At 43.8% G+C, this 20,788-nt stretch overlaps 1 protein-coding gene across 4 annotated transcripts in view; it reads right to left on the bottom strand.

Annotated features, from left to right (window-relative positions):
- ARL6 (ARF like GTPase 6) overlaps window positions 1-20,788 on the bottom strand; it is a 95,359-nt gene that overhangs the window by 50,874 nt on the left and 23,697 nt on the right. For all 4 annotated transcript variants that reach the window (XM_088481071.1, XM_088481069.1, XM_088481068.1 and 1 more), the window contains exons 3-4: window positions 7,782-7,843; window positions 383-451 (exon numbers count right to left, since the gene is read on the bottom strand). In XM_088481071.1, the coding sequence (XP_088337197.1) occupies window positions 383-451; window positions 7,782-7,843 (131 nt within the window). The remainder of the gene's footprint in view (window positions 1-382; window positions 452-7,781; window positions 7,844-20,788) is intronic.

Raw genomic sequence — 20,788 nt, 5'->3', positions numbered from 1 at the left:
ATGTACACGATTTCCCCTGAACTCTCCCCGGCTGTTGTGGTCACAATTTGGAGTTAAAAAATGTCCAGTCTGACTTCAGATCTATCGTGCAGCCAGTGCATTGTGTCCCAGACTGGCAAATCTGCCCTACAGCATGGCAGATCTGAAGCTGCGAGGGACGACGAGCGGAGACGCGCATTGGCATTGTGATAGTGAGTACAAACTCACGATTTGGCCATATTTCACACGATTTGTCCTCCCGATTCGTCGAAATCGGCTAAAGAAATCACTATGTGTGTGTGTGGGCAGCTTAAGAACTGGTCGCTGTGTGTCAAAAGGTGTAAAGATAATTTCTAAAAGCAGTTATAGAAAATCATAGGTAATTGCTGTAACCAGGTCTTACTTGTAATAGTGCTCCCAGAGATTCCTGTACCTCCCCTGTCCAGACATATCGAAAACAGTGAATGACAAGCTGAAACAAAACAAAAAAATAATAATAACATGAAACATATATGCATAAAAGTGTAATGCTGATAACCTACTAAGACTCAGGGCCTGATTCAGAGCCGCTCGTAAGCGGCCGCTCGTTCACTGAGCGATGTTCGCACAACTGCGCATGCGTATGGGTAGTAATGCGCATGCGTAAACCAGTCATTGCGGTCGGAAATCGCGCGCTCGCAAAACAGCGAGGGGCTGCTAATTTGATTGACAGAATGTACCGTTTGTGGGTGGTAACAGGGAAAGGTGCTTGAAAACGAGGGAGTGGAGATCCGAACACAGGCGTGCCTAACGGTCAAAAGGGCGTTTAATGGGAGTGCATAATTAGTAAAGGAGCGTCATCGACCACGTCACTTTGTTGTCTTATAGCCTGAACTGCTCGCAGTGATTGCGGTAGGTTAAACCTACCACAAGCACTGCGAGCAGTTCAGACGCCTTTCGATGTACCCGAATGATCAAATAAATACCGGAGATGACGTGTGATGTGAACGGCAAAGGGGCGTCATAACAAAATAGCGAGCGTATTTTTCGTTTGCTCGCTCGCTCAGACATAGAGGCATCAACAAACCGCAATGAGCGAGTGCTCAATTTAAATAGCCGGCCCCTTTTTAGGAACGACCGTCCGCAAATAGCGTCTGGCTCTGAATCAGGCCCTCAGTTACAAGATGTTATATGACACACTCCTTTGAGCCAGCAGCTTATTGATAGCGCCATTCTGATTTTGTTATTAACAAGATGTTATATGTGCAACATTACTATGGCGCAATCCAACAATATATTTTTACATACAGATGTGTCCACAAACATCTTACTTCCTTGCACATTAAACAGCCCTTCTAACCGCGCCATGCCGTGGCGTAACTCAGTACCGCTGGGCGTCTTTTCGTGTGAGTTTTACCTTCAGAAGAGTCTTATATAGGAAGCACAAGCAGCTTCTGCCTATTAAAATGATATGCAGCATGTCTATATTCTGTGTGCGACTGCGGGTGTATCTGCATGCAAAACGCTACGCTAGCGGCTGTGACGCTGTAACGTAGCATTTTGCATGCAGGGCCCTCTACCCTCTTGTGCTTCTCCCTACTGTATTTTCATTCATCTCTTACTCCCCACTAGGGCAACCAACATTACAGGTGTCACAGCAGCTGTGACACTGTAACGTAGCATTCCGCATGCAGATAGACCCGCAGTCACAGACGGGATATTGGACATGCCACGTATCATTTTAATCAGCAGAAGCTGATTTTGTGTCCTATACAAATCATTTTGTGAATAAGATGCATTTGAAGGTAAAAAACTGCACGAAAAAGTTTGGCGCTTACGAGTCACACGTTGTGTTTAACGCGACTTGTTGCGCACGGAGTTAGGATGTATGTAGACACATCTGTAATGCTGTTTTTTCTTGAATTGATTACATACAGTACAAACCGTAGTTTAAAATGCACCATTCTTTCCTATATCATTGTTCATGTCATTTTACAACTTCTATCTCTTTTCACTCCATGCATCGGTGTTATTACCCAAGCGAGGCGTGATATTAGGCCACAAGACTAGGATGAGGTGTGTAATTACCACTTGCGGCTGCTCAACAGCAACACAGGATTGCTAAAGCTTTCTTCCATTACACAAATTCCCTTTGGAACTGATTATTTGATGCTATCAAAATCGCCCAGTTTAATCATCAGCTAAAATAAAATGTTCAGACGAAGGGAATTAATGTATTATAGTTGCTAATATAAGGCTTGTTACAGCGCAGCGACGAAGCAGCTTTAAACCTCCGATGGCTAAATTAAAAATAAACTTTTCAAGGTATAGAGGTCGGTGGGATTAATTATGTTTTATATCCTGATCGTTATTTTCTGTGCCCTGTCCTGAACAAACATTATTTTTAAAAAGAGGTTTTGATAAGACATCTAGTAAACAACACGACTATGGCCACAGACTTTTACTAATCTTTTTATAGAAGATGGTTTTAAAGTTTTATTTTTGCGTACATAAGTACATTAATACCTTGTTAAGGCATCTGCGTTACCATCTTCAGTTTATTGCTAAAATACTTAGTCTAAAAGACTTTTTATTGCAAGTGAAGACCCACTGAGAGCTAGAAACCTTGCATAAATCTGGCTGTAAATTAATATTTAACAACACATGGAATAGCAATGCATCACCAGGGAAGCTATTCATTTTGCTGGCATAATTTGCGGATATTGCTGGTTAATGAGTCTCTATTACAATAAGGGCATTGCCACAACAAATCACCTAGGTCCGATCAGATCCTCACAATTTCCTCAATACCTCCACTGAATACATGAGCCATAACAGTGCATGATTTACATATTCCATGCTTCAGCACAGGTGTAATCATTACCGACTATGGTGATTATGTTGTGGATCACAAGATATTAGGCAACATGTAACCCTATGGGCCAAATGTAATAGGTAGTCTGTTTTAGTAACAGTACAAACTCGCACTTTCTCGCACTTTTAAAAAGTGCGAGTTTGTACTGAAACTCGCAAATTCAATAACCTGCAAACTTTTCAGCTCGAGGCTACTGCATTTGCGAGTTTAGGACTATGTAAACTGACATCTTTTAATGCGAGTAGCATTAAAAGGTGCGAGTTTTAGAGAAGCCATCACAGATCAGTGAGATCCGTGATGGCTTCTGTGTGTGTGTAAAAAAAAAAAATGTGCACCCCCCTCCCCAAAAGCATAACCAGCCCCGGGCTTTATAAAGCCTGTTCTGGTTCTAAAAATACAGGGGCCAAAATGCGTAGGGGGCCCCTGTATATTAAGAACCAGCACAGGGCTTTGTTGAGCTGGTCCTGGTTCTGGAAAATCAGGGGACAAAACGAGTAGGGGTCCCCTGAAAATTCCAGAACCAGCACCGAACTCTTTCTAGCGGGGGGATAATGCCACAGCCAGGGAAAACCTTTCACCGGTTTCCCCGGCCAAAGCATTATCCCTGACCGCTAGTCAGTCCAGGCCGGGGGTCCCTGGGGAGTTGAGGACCCCCCAATAAAGGGGTCCCCCTCTCCAGGGCACCCCAGGCCTAGACTGATAGCCCGGGTCTATCCCTGGCACCCTATGCCCGTGGGTGCCGGGTTGATAGTGTTAGTGTAAAAATAAAGTTTCCATATTGTCTTTAGTTGTAGAACCACAAGTACCAGCAAGCCTCCCCTGCATGATGGTATTTGGAGAACCACAAATTCCAGCATGCGGGGCATTACAGGCCCGCTGGCACTTGTAGTTCCACAACTAAACAAATACGTAAATAAACAAACATACACCGTGAAAGTAAAATTTTTATAAAACATACATGCACACTCACACTCACATACTCACCTAGTATCCGAAGTAATCCATAGGGGTGTACCTGAAAAAAAAAAAACATACTCACCTCTCCTATGCGTAGATCGCATCCACTTCTCCAAGTAGGCAATCCAGGGGTTAAAATAAAAAAACGCAAAAAACCCGATCCATGCCGGACTGAGCAAAGGTATGTGTGTACACATACCTTTGCTCCGCGTAAATGACCGGGGCACACGTGTCGCGACATTGTATCATTGATGTAACCACAAGATTAACCTCAATTAATCTTGCAGGTACGATGTAGCGGCTCCCTGCATAGACTTCAATGGGGATTTCTCACCATAGACGTCTATGGGAGACACAGGCTGGCCGCAATCAGCTAATTAGGGAGCTGCTCCCCGATTGGCTGGCGGCCCCTTCACTGACGGGGCACACATGTGCCCCGGGTCATTTACGCGGAGCAAAGGTATATGTACACACATACTTTTGCTCAGTCCGGCATGGATCGGGTTTTTTGCGTTTTTTTATTTTAACCCCTGGATTGCCAGTGGACGTGATCGACGCATAGGAGAGGTGAGTATGTTTTTTTTTTTTCAGGTACACCCCTATGGATTATTTCGGATACTAGGTGAGTATGCATGTATGTTTTATTAAAATTTTACATTCACGGTGTATGTTTATTTACGTATTTCTTTAGTTGTGGAACTACAAGTGCCAGCGGGCCCGTAATGCCCCGCATGCTGGTATTTGTGGTTCTCCAAATACCAGCATGCAGGGAAGGCTTGCTGGTACTTGTGGTTCTACAACTAAAGACAATGGGCCTGATTCAGAGCTGAACGCTCTGACCAGAGCGCTCGCTCTGAATCAGGGCCCTCCTACCTTTTTTTGGAGCGTCCTCATGGACGCTCGCATAGCTGTGTAACCCACAGCTATAGCGAGCGTCCATGATGATGGTCGCGATGGTCTTGACCATCGGGCTTGCGACGGAGACCCTGCGGTAGGGTCTCGCTGCCGCAAGCCCTGGAGTGATTTTGGCTCTATCAGAGCCAAAATCACTCCCACTGACTTCACTAGTGATGTCAGTCGGGCCGGCTTGAGATGGTAGGCGTTCCCATGGTAACGCCTCCGTCTGGCAGGCACGCCCCCGGCACGCTCACCAAAGGGGGCGTGCTGTCAATCAACATCGACAGCACGCCCCCTTTGGTGCGAGACCCGGAGCGATGGTGAGCTCGTCGCTCGCCGGGTCTCGCGCATGCGCACGACGGAGCTCCCTCCGTCGTGCGCATGTGCAGTGGGGAACATCGACCCGCTTGCGAGCGTCCTGCTGCTCGCGAGCGGGTCTGAATGACCCCCTATATGCAAACTTTTTTTTTACACTATCAACCCGGCACCCACCACCCTAGGGTGCCGGGGATAGCCCCGGGCTATCAGTCTAGGCCTGGGGTGCCCTGGAGAGGGGGGCCCCTTTATTGGGGAGGGGTACCCAACTCCCCAGGGATCCCCGGCCTGGACTGACTAGTGGTCAGGGATAATGCTTTGGCCGGGGAAACCGGTGAAAGGTTTTCCCTGGCTGTGGCATTATCCCCCCGCTAGAAAGAGTTTGGTGCTGGTTCTGGAATTTTCAGGGGACCCCTACTCGTTTTGTCCCCTGATTTTCCAGAACCAGCGCAACAAAGCCCTTTGCTGGTTCTTAATATACAGGGGCCCCCTATGCATTTTGGCCCCGTATTTTTAGAACCAGAACAGGCTTTATAAAGCCCGGGGCTGGTTATGCTTTTGGGGAGGGGGTGCACGTAATTTTTTTTTTATTTAAAAACATTTTACAGAAGTACACACAGAAACATGTGCATGTTTCTGTGTTAATCTGACCTGCTCAGGATGTACTCGCTAGCCTGAAGCAGGTCTATTATTTGGGGACTTTTGGTAAGCTTTTTTTTGCGAGTCTGAAACAGACACTCTATTACATTGGGCGAGTTGATTGTTTTCAATGTGAAAACATCTGGATGCGAGTTTGAGAATGGAGAGTTTTAGTAACTCTGAAAAATGTGAGTTTTAGTGAACAGACACCCTATTACATTGGAGAGTTGTGAAAAATTGCGAGTTTAGAACCAAACTCGCAATTTACCAAAACAGACATCCTATTACATTTGGCCCTATGTCTTTATTAAGTGCATTTTTTTATAATTACCAGCACGTTGACCTGCGAATGACCCTTGATGTGGAATGTCCAGCTGCAGGGTTAGTTATTTTGCCTGAGAAGAAGCCATATGAGGTGATGGCTGGTAGATTTATGTATAGACCATTAGGACTGCAAGCAAAGGATCCAACATATTGATAATGATAAAATAATTGGCTCTTCTACATTCAGGGCCAAACCCTAATTAGCATCTTCACAAGCCAGCAGAAAGGTGGCTGTGTGACAGCCCAGGCCATGTAAAACTCTCAACCTTTGCACAATTCTTGGGAGTCAATCTGACATTGGGAATTGCTTCATCTTCTTGTGTCTCCCAGCACACCTATTCATGTAAGTGAGACTGTTCTATGAATTTTTCCTTTCTGTTTATATGAAAATTATTTGCCTAAGACAGTAGGCCACGATTCAATTCAAAGCGTTGCTGCCTAGCCCCGGGAGGGAGCTCCCATAGCTATTCAATTCTGCGTGCTGTTAAGTCGGAGAATGCCGGTTCCCGTGATTTAACCTGGGTGTTTAGTTGCGAGAATCAGCATTCTCTGACTAAAGTACCAGCCGTGAAGCTGTTAGCACCGCGCTAAGCCGGCAAACAGTCGCACGGCCGGCACTTTAGTTGGATTTCTCCTCACACCCTAATGAGGGTGCGAAAAGAAATCCTTTAGTCGGAGTATACAGTGTGCTGAATGAATAGCTCCAGGAGTTTGTCATTCTTATAATTGTGTTTGTATCTACTTTAAACATTGTGAGAATCTCTCTCATATTAATCTTCACTTAATAAGATTGGTATCTGCGAATCTTACCAGATTTATTTTGATAATCTATGCTACGTATCTCTACTACTATTTAGGTTATTATTTGTGTAATGATAACTGGGACTTAATTGCAGTTGTAGGCAAGACTTAAGGCTTCCTTATTTGGAGTGAGTAGCTCCTGAAAAAAAAGTGGAGGCAGAACCTGAGAATTATTAGTGAGAGAAACTGGGGAGTGTAATTATTTCTGTACACAGACCAGGTGTTTTTTTTTTTTTTATTAACTCTGTGTAAAGGCCCCCATACATCAGAGATGGATTTCATCAATCGTACAATTTGCAATCAATTGTGTATAAAAATCTGCAATGTATGAGCTTCACAGATCGCAGATTGCAACCAAAAAGTGATTGGAATTGTTTAATCAGATTGTCCAACATGTTGGATTTCACAGATCGATTGGGGCTGCAGATTGCTAGTGTATGGACATGATCAGCAGATTTGCAGACCGTTTCCAGCAAAATGATGGGCCTTTCAAGATTGCCAGATCTGCGTTTGCTGCAATCAATCTGCAAATCACTGAAAAAGATCTGTAATATATGGGCGCAGATTGCTCGATTGGGAAATCCTAAGATCGGGCAATAAATCCTCAAATTGTTCAATTGTGGTTTTCAGATTGCTGATGTATGGGGGCCTTTAGGCTCAGGCGAGTGCTGGTCTTGATAACATTACGGGCCGCGGATATAGATCGGAGTATCTTGGAACCGGGTTTGTGCTAAAGACAGGCACATTGTAAAAGATCCACAGGTACATCTCAATAGTCAATGAAGTGGTGACAGTGTTTAGATGTGCTTGGCAAGACACAGAACTATGTAAATGAATTAGAAATTAACTGTGAAATAAAGGATTCTTTATAGACTAAGAATAATCTACAAAAATATAAGCAAATTGATAAAATTAAAGACAATATACAAACACATCCTCTGATTCCATAACGGCCATGATTATGAAGGCTTTGGTGCAATGGATATAGTAGACTCAACCGTTCCTGGCACAGTACCTGGATGTCTTGAACTTTTCAATGCTGAATCCAATCGTAGGGACTATATCCTGGCTCTGAGCCTTGAACATAAAAGTAAAGGCAGAGATAAGATTTTTCTTCTCCTTGAATCACATATATTACACAATGCTACATTCACCTAAATTTAGGTGGAGGAAGGGGCTCTCAAAAGCAGATGAAGCAGCATTACCTGCAATGGCACTAGTGCTGCCACTCATCTGAAATAGCACATAATGAATAAGAATATAAGTGCAGATAATTATAGTGACAACAATAAATCATATCATAGACTGGAGAAAGTAGCTACTATTCCCACCATCTGTAGGGAATGGTCAACAGGAATTCCAGCTTTAAGAGTATCTCCTGGGCCTGATGCAGAATGAAACGTATGCTTGTTAGCATGCATGCAATGCAGAGTCGTACGTACTTTAATAGCATCTCTACATTTATGGCTGAAAATGTATTAGAAAAAAAAAAAGGTGCGCGCTTACATAGGGCAGGATTCAGAGCTGCTCGCTAGTAAGCGGCTGCTCGTTACAGATGATGTTCACATGCGTGTAGTTAGCAGTGCGTGTGCGCAAACTAGTACGAGCGATCAGAATGTGCTCGCTTGCCCTGCCAAGACATCCCAGTGGAATGAGCGACAGGAGAGTCCGTTTGTGGGCGGGGCAGTAGTAACGGGGAAGTGGAGTTGCGGACGCAGGCGTGCCAGAGTGTTTCAGCGCCGTTTCAGAGGCGTGTATAATTAACATGCAGCGTCATAGTACACGTCACCTGGTTGATTTTTACACTGAACTACTCGCAGTGCTTGCGGTAGGGTACAGTCAACCGCAAGTGCTGCGGTCAGTTCCGACGGTTCCCGATGTTCCCATGCTTGTATATACTTCCTGGAGATGACGTACGCAGGTGGGCAGCTAAAGACAGGCTGGTGGGAGTCTATAAACACAAAGTGATCGCTCGCCAAGACATAGTGGGCGTGCTGATGTCTTACTGTGCGAGCGGATGCCTTGACGTCACTTAGCTGAATTTCCATACGCTGAGAGCGAGCGGCCGCATCGAGCGAGCGGGTCTGAATCAGGTCCATAGTTCAATGAGGATTTCTCAACATAATGAAGTAAAGTTGGATGCAAGTGTAGCTACAACTCTTTCCAGGAGTATATTTTGCACCTAGGACTGGCTGGTGCAAGATGATGGGGACTAGTAGAAACCAAGAGTACACATAGGTGGGTGGGCGCACTAGAAGATACGTACAACTCTCCATATAGGCAAATATACGCCCCATTTCCATCTAACTCTGCATCAGACCCTCTAATTTTACCCTGTTTTAGAAAAGAGTACAAGCTCAAATAGGCCAGTGCAAGTACTTGTGCTGTTTGCATTTCAGATAGTACGCTAGGTCTACAGGTGGAGTCCAATGACCAGTGATAACCTCATACACTTGCCTATATACATTTAGGTGTTCTTTATAAATTGTTGGCCTACAGTGCTATAGATTGAGGAGATCATAATACAAATTACATGCAATGACATGAAACAGTAGGTAAAGAGTAACAATTCCTGCTACTGCTGGGGGGGATACATGTTCATTGCACTGTGCTAGTTCCTAGCTCCAGGTGGTTGAGGTATACAAGCATTGTGCTAGTTCCTGGCACCGGGTAGTTGGTGGATACAGGCACAGTGCATGTTCCTTGCTCCGATTATTTGCAGCATAAAACTACTATGCTTGTTCCTGGCTTCAGATATTTGGTATATACAGGCACCTTGCCAGTTTCTGGCTCCAGGTAGTTTGTACATACAGGCACTGTTCCAGTTCCTGGTTCCAGGTAGTTGGTACATACAGGCTCTGTGCCAGATGCTGGCTCCGGGTAGTTGGTGGATGCAAGAATTGTGCTAGTTCCTTGCTCTGGGTAGTTGGTACATATATGCACTGTGCTAGTCCCTTTCTTCTGGGTAGTTTGAAGATACAGGCACAGTTCCAGTTCCTGGCTCCAAGTAAATGGTGGATTCAAGCACTGTGCTAGTTCCTGGCTCCAGGTAGATGGAGGATTCAAGCACTGCGCTAGTTCCTGGCTCCAGGTAGATGGTGGATTCAAGCACTGTGCTAGCTCCTGGCTTCAGTAGATGGTGGATTCAAGCACTGTGCCACATCCTGGCTCCGGGTAGTTGGTGGATTCAAGCACTGTGCTAGTTCCTGGCTCCAGGTAGTCAGCGGCTGCAAGCAGTGTATTAGTCTGATCCAGGTAGTTGGTAGATATAGGCACTGAGCCAGTTCCTCACTACAGGTAGTTGTGGATACTGGTACTGTGCTAGTTCCTGGCTCCTGATACAGGCTCTGTGCTAGTTCCTTGCTCTTGGTAGATGGTGGACAGGTATTGTGCTAGTTCCTGGATCAGGGCTTTATCTGCATTGCAATCCCTCATTTTTGCAGCTTCATAAATTACTTCTATTGACCTTGCACAAGTCACCTCTTATTACAATAGCAAATTCTTACAAGCTTGCTTTTCCTTTGTTTAATTTTATTGCTGTTTACTTGCAGAGTAATTAGATGCACTGTTGGAAAATTAGGCCATTAAAATGGTCAAAAGAGAAACTTAATTTTACTGTTCTTATCCCGTGGGAGGACACAATCAAGGAATGTCTGTATCCGGTCACAGACGAGGAGAGGTTACTTGCACAGAGATGTCAGGAGGAGAGAAAATAGTTTCCATCATGTCACAGGTCTCTGAAGGATTCAGCGTTACTAACACACTGTCATGGCTGTAACTGTAAACCAGACAGGAATTATATTAACACAGCCTATGACTCTATATGCCCAGATAACTGCATTTAATTACCTTGTGCACTGACATATCTGCTGTTAGCTTTAATGCAGGGTTTCGCAACTCTTACTACCTCCCAACAGGTTATGTTTCCAGGATTTCCTTAAACATGGACAGGCAAATTAATCAGTTAACATGGTCAATAATGCACACTCACAGGTGGCAATTTCATGTATTCTTCGGTGGACCAGCAATCTACACACTGCCTGAGCCTCACTGACATGAGACATTCTCTAATCTATTCAGCTTCTAGTTTTCATGAAATATAGGTACCGGCTAGTGTAAATATATCTGTGATAGTGGAAGTCCCAGGCATGAGACTTAGGTGGTTCTACTAACTGGTATAGGGGCCACTCTTATATACACTACCATTCAGGGGCGGATTGGGATGGAAAACCAGCCCGCAAAATTTTTGGCAGCAGCTCTTTTGGGGGGCGGGTTCTGTTGAGAGGGCGGGGTCTGCTGAGGGAATAGAATACTCCCACTTTATAGGGCCTTATTCTAAATTGGACGCAGTTGTGGCTATACTAATCCCTTGCATGGTGCACAGCCGGTACACACTAAACGATATGTCATCCGATCCGAACTCTGGTCCTGATTCAAAGGGGGGCTCGCTATTTGCGAGCACTCGCATTGAAACAGGGCAGATTTTTTTTTTAAAAATCCGCCTCCAGGCAGCTCGCACAGCTGTGGGTGACCAACCACAGCTTGTGCGTGTGGCCTGGCGATGGTCGCGATAATCACGACCATCGGGCTTGTGACGAGACCCTTGTGGAAGGGTCTCATCCACCGGAAGCCCCCGTGAACTTCCTGCTCTAATAGAGCAGGAAGTTCACTACTGACATCACATGTGAAGTCAGTAGGGCCGCCCACAAATGGCAGGCATTCCTTCGGGAACGCCTCCATTTGTGCAGCCACCCCCCCGACCCGCCTACAAAATGGGGCGAGCTGTCGGTCAACATCGACAGCCGCCCCGCCTTGTAGCGAGCCCCGGAGCGAGTGATTTCTCACTCGCTCCGGGGCTCCCGATCATCGCTATGAGGTCGCGCAAGTGGGTCTCAATCAGGCCCTCTGTTATGATTTGTAACATTTATTGTTATGATATGGTGTGATATGTGATAGAGCGCGATAAGGCGATATTTCTTTTTTTGCTGTTTACACACACACACACACACACACACACACACACACACACATATATATGCACAAATACACAGTATATAGCAAGTGGAAGGGCGGCACTTTAGTTGTGTGTGTGTGTATATATATATATTTATATATTAGCATGTATATACATGGTATATATATATACATATATATGTGATATATATATATATATATATATACACACACACACACACAGTGTGTATATATATATATATATACATATATATATATATATATATATATATATATATATATATTATATATATATATATATAAACATAGTGCATACATATATATATATATATATATACACACACACACATACATAGTGTGTGTGTTATATATATATATATATATATATATATATATATAGTTATATACAGTCAGGTCCATAAATATTGGGACATTGAAAGGATTTTCATATTTTGGCCTCTGTTCACCACCACAATGACTTTGAAATAAAACAAACAAGATGTGCTTTAACTGCAGACTTTCAGATTTAATTTGAGGGTAATTACATACAAATCAGGTGAACGGTGTAGGAATTACAACGGTTTCTATATGTGCCTCCCACTTTTTAAGGGGTCAAAAGTAATGGGACAAACTAAACAATCCTAAATCTAACTTTCAGTTTTTAATACTTTGTTGCAAATCCTTTGCAGGCAATTACAGCCTGAAGTCTGGAACGCATAGACATCACCAGACGCTGGGTTTCATCCCTGGTAATGCTCTGCCAGGCAGTGCCAGATTAAGGTCTGCATGGGCCTGGAGCTGACATTTGAGAAGGGCCTATTGTGTGCTTCCACATGAGGTGTGACCCACAATGTGATGCAGAGGTGTGACTAGTGAATGAGGGTGTGACCACTTCTGCATACATAGTGTAGCGTGTTGCATATCTTTGCAGAGGCATGCTTTTTTGGGGCAGCTGGCTTCCCAACTGTCTTATCCCGGCATGGGTGAAATGCCGGGTATCTAGATGTAGACGCCCGCATTTCCCCGATGCCGAGAGACCGAGCGGACAGCCGCGCTTAGGTTTAGGGCTCCCGGGGGGGACTTAGGGTTAGGCACCCCCCCGGGAGGGCTAGGGTTAGGCTAGGGGGAGGGAGGGTTAGGGTTAGGCACCCCCGGGGGGGACTTAGGGTTAGGCACCCCCCCGGGGGACTTAGGTTTAGGCAGCGGGGAAGGGGGTGGTTAGGGTTAGGCACCCCTAAGGAGGGTTAGGGTTAGGGGGGTTAGGTTAGGTTAGTCTATACTTACCTATCCACAATCGGGATTTCCAGCGCTGTCGGGCTTCCGCTGCTTCGAACTCTGCTCCTATCGGGCCCCCGCTGACGGGAATCGAACCATACCCATTCCCTTTTTTTGTAATTGTAAGCTGAAACTGGTCATATATAAAAATATATGTTATAAATATACAATTTGTATATACACACACACATATATATATTATATATATCTATATCAAGGGTGTCGGAATGATTTTATGTTGGGTGGCAACAAAAAATCGTTATAGCACCCCTTTTCCTCTCCTCCCAATCTCTCTCTTACCTGACTGAGCAGCAGGCACCAGGCACAGACGGTCAGGGGCTGTGCTTTATAGAAATATGCACCCCACAGAGGAAGAGATGTAATGTGCTGTGTTTTAACTTAAAGACCACACATTACACTTCGTCCTCCATGCGGTGCACAGCCCCTGACTGTCTGCCTGTCACGTTTGGGGGGGAGGGGGCGAGGCACCCCCGAAAAAATGTTCAGGTGCTGAAATCCCATAATGAATAAATATAATATCCCGTTGTGACAGGAAAAAAAGACCAGCACACCTCTTATTATAAACTTTGTCATCACTGTGTGATTCAAAAAATAACAGCTTGGCAAATCCAATAATGCATGTCACAATGAACATAGGCAACATGTGTTTTACATATAATGGGGTAGTTGTATGATAGCGGCACTTAACGTGCCGCTATAACGCTTCTTAGCGAGGCGAAGCAGGAAGCACTACCGATGAGATGTAAGAACATCTCATCGGTCGGAGAGGGGGAGCGTTAACTCCCCCTTCCGGTGCTACCCGCTAGAGACAGTAGCGCTTCAGCCTAGTGCTGATGCCCTGTCTCTGTCCCGGCCGGCTCCACTGAGCATGAGCGGGATCTCGCAAGTATCGCGAGATCCCCGCGTGCAGCTCTGGAGCCGGCAGCAGCCCCAGCAGGGACAGCGCTGTCCCTGCTGCGGGGATAGGCTAGCGCTAGGCTGTAGCTGTCAATAACGACAGCTACAGCTTGCCGAACGGTCATGCAGTATGACCGTTCGTACATGGCCCTGCCGCTCGGCGCTACTATCTTGCATAACGCCCCTGTCATTTACCGCCCAGAGCGCCGATCATATATCGGGGAGAAGCGGTATTAGCGGGCATAACGTGCACTGACACCGCTTCTGGGCTTCATACATCTACCCCAATAAGAGGTGTGCTGGTCTTTTTTTCCTGTCACAATGGGATATTGATTATATATATATTAGGCACTTTTAAATGTAATGAATAATTATTGTTGTTTATTATCTATTGATATCTGATTTTCCAATATTAAGTCCATATGAGAGGACCTGTTAGACCATTAGCTGATGTTATTGTATTTACCCATACTTTAGTTAACTAACCCTGATGTTAAGAATACTGATGCCGTGATAAAGGTTCAGTTAGAACCGAAACGTCGGCAAATTAATTTGGTATGCATAATAAAGCTGATTAATATTGCAACTACAAACCAAGTCTGGAGAGTATTTCCGCGTCATCGGGAGATGATTGCATAACTATATATACGGGAAGCTGAACAAGCAACCCTGGATAGCACCCCAGTAAAAAGGACCAATTGAAGTGCGAGTGCCGGTCAACTGTCTATATATTTCGTGCACAATAGAAAAATTGTGCGCCATACCGGACACCCGTATATTCTCAAACCATCTTTGTACTGGAGTACATACACAACGCAGCAGTAGCATAGTGAATAAACGTCAAACTCACTAAACCCCAATAACTAGAGGCCATATACCAATATGGCACAAGGAGGAGCAGCACTCCTAGATGAAGCATTACTGTCCCAAGCAGAACAAGGAGTGTTGTCATTTACTGACGAGGAGGCGGACAGAGTCCTGTTTGAAAAATTAGAATTCTCAACATTACCGTCTGAAACATCCATAGACGTATTCCATCAATTATTAAGAATGAGGAGAAGATAAATAGACCTCACACTACATGGGCAGTTCCTATTGGAATACCATAGGAATAAACAGATACCAAGAGGTTTTAGAATCAACAATATGCCAACTATCGGCAGGAACAATCCGGTCTTCTGCAGCAGGTGGTGTAGTGTCTTAAACAAATGTTCTCTCGACCTCATCATCCTAGTAGTAGAAGAGGTAGGACAAGAACTAAAGAAAGTTAAATATGAGTTGGAAGAATTCCCTGTTTCCAGCATTAACATCTTGAAGGAGGATAAAACAACAAACTGGCTTGAACGCCTAAATACCCAGGTAGAAACCTATAGAAGAGAACTTACAGCATTCAAAAGAAAGAAATTAACTACAGTATCTACAGACTACAAGAACCACACAGTTTATAGGTGGCTACTGGGAGATGCATCAGGAGCGGCAAGAAACCAAAGATTCAACAGACCCCCCTTCAGGAGGTGTAAACAACTATACCCACTTGATACGGCATCTTCAGGGACCACCTCTGACACGGATAACTTAGAGACAAGACCACCACATGCTTTTTTAGGGAGAAGCCTGACGAGAGACGAAAATCCAGTAATTTTACCAAATGTAGACCCCATCCAAGGAGAGGCAGTTACTCACGCAAAGAGAAAAGGAAAAGGCAGAAGGCTATAAGTGTAGTCTTTAACCTCTCAGACTATAAATTAACGGATACAGAATACACACTGCTCTCCAGAGGCCTAACGTTTGTACCAACTAACAGACATGATACCTTTAAGTGGACAATAGAACACTACAAGTTGGGTAGAAAGCTCCGCCTCAAGGAACATTTTAAAAACACCAACCCGGGCAGAGATCAAAACACTAACCCATTCAAGAAACCATAAAGATTTGACCCCCCCTCAAGTAACGCCAGCATCAAAACTTATCTTCGACTTATTACCCAAGAAGTCACAGAAAAGAAACCATCAAAATATTTAAATAATTTGACCAATAGTGAGATACAAGCATTAAATAATCTTCGCATGAATGAACAAGTAGTTATAAGGCCTGCAGACAAAGGGGGTGCAGTAGTGGTCCAGAATTGGAAGGACTATGATGAAGAAATAACAAAACAACTTAGTGACACAAGTGTATATCAGCGTATTGGGTACAACCCAATGGCAGAAATACAATCAAAGGTCGAGGTGATATTAAAACAAGCATTATCAGCAAGATGGCTAGATGAGGATACATACGCCTACCTCCTGCCAAGCAATCCTAGATGTCCCATCATATACACCACACCCAAGATCCACAAAACCCTTGATAAACCACCAGGGAGACCGATAATTTCGGCCCAAGGATCAATATTACAGCCGTTGGCAGTGTACGTAGACTACTTCCTACAACCCCTCGTCCAACAAACAGCAAGTTACATCAAGGACACGGGAGACCTTATAACGAAACTCGCAGGTATTAATATTGATGGAGATGTGTTTCTAGCAACTATGGATGTATGTTCTCTTTACACTATCATTCCACACACTGAAGGGCTTGCAGCCATGGAACAGGCAATACAAGGGACCCAAACTCAACAAGCCCCCACAAAGTTCCTACTGGATCTAGCGGAATTGGTCCTCCACAATAACCACTTCAAATACAAAGAAGAATACTACCTCCAATGTTCTAGCACAGCAATGGGGTCAAACTTAGCACCAGCCTACGCAAATCTGTATATGGCCAAATATGAAAAAGAAATGATACTGTCTAAATATAGTGAGTGCATATTATTATTCTTGAGATTCATCGATGATATCTTCCTAATATGGAATGGGTCAGAAATCACCTTCATTGAAATGGTCACACAACTCAACCAACTTGAACATCCTGTAAAATTCACCTATCACATTGATGCCAGCAAAGTGGACTTTCTAGATGTAACGATATACCGAGTGGGCAAAAAACTAGGCCACACCCTCTATCGTAAACCCACAGACAGAAATTTATTCCTAATGTCTTCGAGCCATCATCCACCTGCGTTAAAAAATAGCTTACCTATTTCTCAATATCTAAGAGTATTACGTAATAACACAGACATGGACAAAATGAATACGCAAGTATCAGAGATGACAGCAAGACTCCAAGAAAGAGGATACTCTAAATCCCTTTTGAACAAATGCCTGAATAAAGCCAAGGACAAGATAACCAATCCCACACAGAGGACAAAAAGTGATGGGCGACTTATATATGTGACTGAATATAATAACACCACCTCGCAGATAGAAAAAGCGGTTAAACGCCATTGGCCTATCATTAAAACAGACCAGACACTACCATTTCGAGACATACAAGCACCAATGATGGCTTACAAGAGAGGACCCAATCTCAAGCAACTCCTATTACGGCCAACACTGAATCCGGAAGCGAGAGAATCCATCATCAGGACAATGCAGGAAAAACCAGGGAGCTTCCGTTACGGGGGTTGCACCACATGCAGTTCCATGATCACTGGTCCTACTGTGGCCCATCCCCACACAGGGAAAGCAATAAAAAATCAAGTGGAAACTACATTGCAGAATGGACCATCTGATCTATGTACTAATATGCCCTTGTGGCCTATATTATGTGGGATTAACCTCCAGAAACTTGAGAGGATGGCCAATCACAGAGCATCTATCAGAGCAGCATTATCCACAGGTCAATCCGATAAACCAGTAGCACGTCACTTCCTCCACAGGGGACATCAAGTATCATCACTCAAGTGCAAACTAATAGACTGGGTACCACCACTTGAATTTAGAGGAGACAGAATATCTAGCCTAAAGAAAAAAGAAAGTCGTTGGATCTATAAGATGGACACTGTTGCCCCTCGTGGACTTAATGAGTACTGCCCACTGAATATATTCCTCTAAGTACATGTATAATCCCTAACCTTTTATCTGTCAATCTTTAATATATATCATTTACACCGAAGTACTCTCCTCACAATAATGTGTATGAAGTTTATCACTAAAGCTAAACTGGCCACAGGTCCTCACCTAGCACATTAATCAAACTAGCATATTATCACCTGTTACCATCGACTTATGGTATTATATGTGCCTCTATATGTATTAACATACACATATGTATGTATGTATGTATGTATGTATGTATATGTCATCTACCACTTAACACTACCTAATCATTATACAACACACTATACTTGAATGACTTGAATTTCTAATAAACTCATCATACTTAGGCAGTGCACGCTAGCAATAGGCATGCCACACTTCCGGTGGACATGTAAACATGCCCCACTTCCTGCTGAATAGACAATATGCCCCACTTCCGGTTATCGGGAGTATATGCCCCACTTCCGGTTATCGGGAGTATATGCCCCACTTCCGGTTTAACGGAGTGGTTTCTAGCATATCTATATGAATGCAGTAACTGCGCAAGTCTTAGGACTCTGTATATACATTTGTTCATCCATACTCCCCACTGAGTAGTAATCGGCAACCCAAAATGCTAACAAGTGAGCGCGCGTTCACTTACGGTTTCGGCCAGGCACGAGTGACGCACTTCCGGTAGGCGGGTACTAATACAGGCAGTAAAGCCCCACACTGATCCAGCAGCAGGACGGCATATCATGACCAGCAGGTAAGACATAGCTTTTTACTACTCACAGCAGCAGCTATTAAGCCAGACATTGGGTCAGGGATCTGTTGGTATATCACCAATAGCCACCTCTTGTTAGTACTCTTTAATAATATATGGTTAACATACTATTATATAACCTGTTCTGCTAAATATTGCACAATATCACCTATATGTATAAAGCTATTGTCTGAGCTCAGCCATGGTAGACACTTATTGACAAAGTGTACAGCCAGCAACTATAACCCATTTAGGAATTCACAAGTATGTATAATTATGTTGGGCAGAATACAATGAGTGCAGATATGCACCAAATGTACAATAAATTGATATCCATACACCAGTATGGATTACATACTAGGCACTTTTAATGTATGAATAATTATTGTTGTTTATTATCTATTGATATCTGATTTTCCAATATTAAGTCCATATGAGAGGACCTGTTAGACCATTAGCTGATGTTATTGTATTTACCCATACTTTAGTTAACTAACCCTGATGTTAAGAATACTGATGCCGTGATAAAAGTTCAGTTAGAACCGAAACGTCGGCAAATTAATGTGGTATGCATAATAAAGCTGATTAATATTGCAACTACAAACCAAGTCTGGAGAGTGTTTCCGCGTCGTCGGGAGATGATTGCATAACTATATATATGGGAAGCTGAACAAGCAACCCTGGATAGCACCCCAGTGAAAAGGACCAATTGAAGTGCGAGTGCCAGTCAACTGTCTATATATTTAGTGCACAATAGAAAAATTGTACACTGTTTGTAATGCCTGGCCGTGACATGATTGACGAAAACGGAGAAGCTTTCCTGGGCGGGCAGGGGTGGTCTAGTGGTAGGGTTTGTAACTGCTGGCAGCCGTGACAGGAAAGAATTTTTTTCCTGTCAACGCTGTCAGTCTCCTGTGGGCCTATTTTCATGGGGAGGCCTGGAGCTGAAGCTCCACCCGCCCCATTGTTAATCCGGCCCTGCTGCCAGGCCTCTACTGCAAATGTCTTCAGTTCCTGCTTGTTCTTGGGGCATTTTCCCTTCAGTTTTGTCTTCATCAAGTGAAATGCATGTTCAATCGGATTCAGGTCAGGGGATTGACTTGGCCATTGCATAACATACCACTTTTTAGCCTTAAAAAACTCTTTGGTTGCTTTTGCAGTATGCTTCGGGTCATTGTCCATCTGCACTGTGAAGCGCCGTCCAATGAGTTCTGAAGTATTTGACTTAATATGAGCATATAATATTGCCCGAAACACTTCAGAATTCATTCTGCTGCTTTTGTCAGCAGTCACATCATCAATAAATACAGGTTGAGTCTCCCATATCCAAATATTCCGAAATACGGAATATTCCGAATTACGGAATAATTTAGGCATGACTGAGATAATAAAACCTTTGATTTTTGATGGTTCAATGTACACAAACTTTGTCTAAGGCACAAATTATTAAAAATATGGTATAAAATTACCTTCAGGCTGTGTGTGTAGGGTGTAAATGAAACAAATTAATTTCATGTATGTACACAAACTTTGCTTGAGCCACAAAATTATTGAGCTGCAGGCTATGTGTATAAGGTGCATATAACACATATATGCATTCTGTGTGTATATTGGGGTCCCATTCCCAAGATATTTCATTATGATATGCAATTATTCCAAAATACGGAATATTCCGTTATCCAAAATACCCCTGGTCCCAAGCATTTTGGATATGGGAGACTCAACCTGTACAAGGGAACCAGTTCCATTGGCAGCCCTACATGCCCACGCCATGACACTACCACCACCATGCTTCTCTGATGAGGTGGTATGTTTTGGATCATGAGCAGTTCCTTTCCTTCTCTTCTCTTCCCTTCACTCTGGTACAAGTTGATCTTTGTCTCATCTGTCCATAGGATGTTGTTCCAGAACTGTAATGGCTTTTTTAGATGTTGTTTGGCAAACTCTAATCTGGTCTTTCTGTTTTTGTGGCTCACCAATGGTTTGCATCTTGTGGTGAACCCTCTATATTCACTCTTGTGAAGTCTTCTCTTGATTGTTGACTTTGACACATATACATCTACCTCCAGGAGAGTGTTCTTGATTTGGCCAACTGTTGTGGAGGGGTTTTTCTTCACCAGGGAAATAATTCTTTTGTCATCCACCAGAGTTGTTTTCCGTGGTCTTCCAGGTCTTTTGGTGTTGCTGAGC

This window comes from Taudactylus pleione, unplaced genomic scaffold (assembly GCF_031769625.1).
Source record: "Taudactylus pleione unplaced genomic scaffold, aTauple2 ptg000262l, whole genome shotgun sequence".
In the NCBI taxonomy this organism is placed as follows: Eukaryota; Metazoa; Chordata; class Amphibia; order Anura; family Myobatrachidae; genus Taudactylus; species Taudactylus pleione.
The sequence above is the reverse complement of the archived record's forward strand: the minus strand, read 5'-3'. Positions and strand labels throughout refer to the sequence as shown.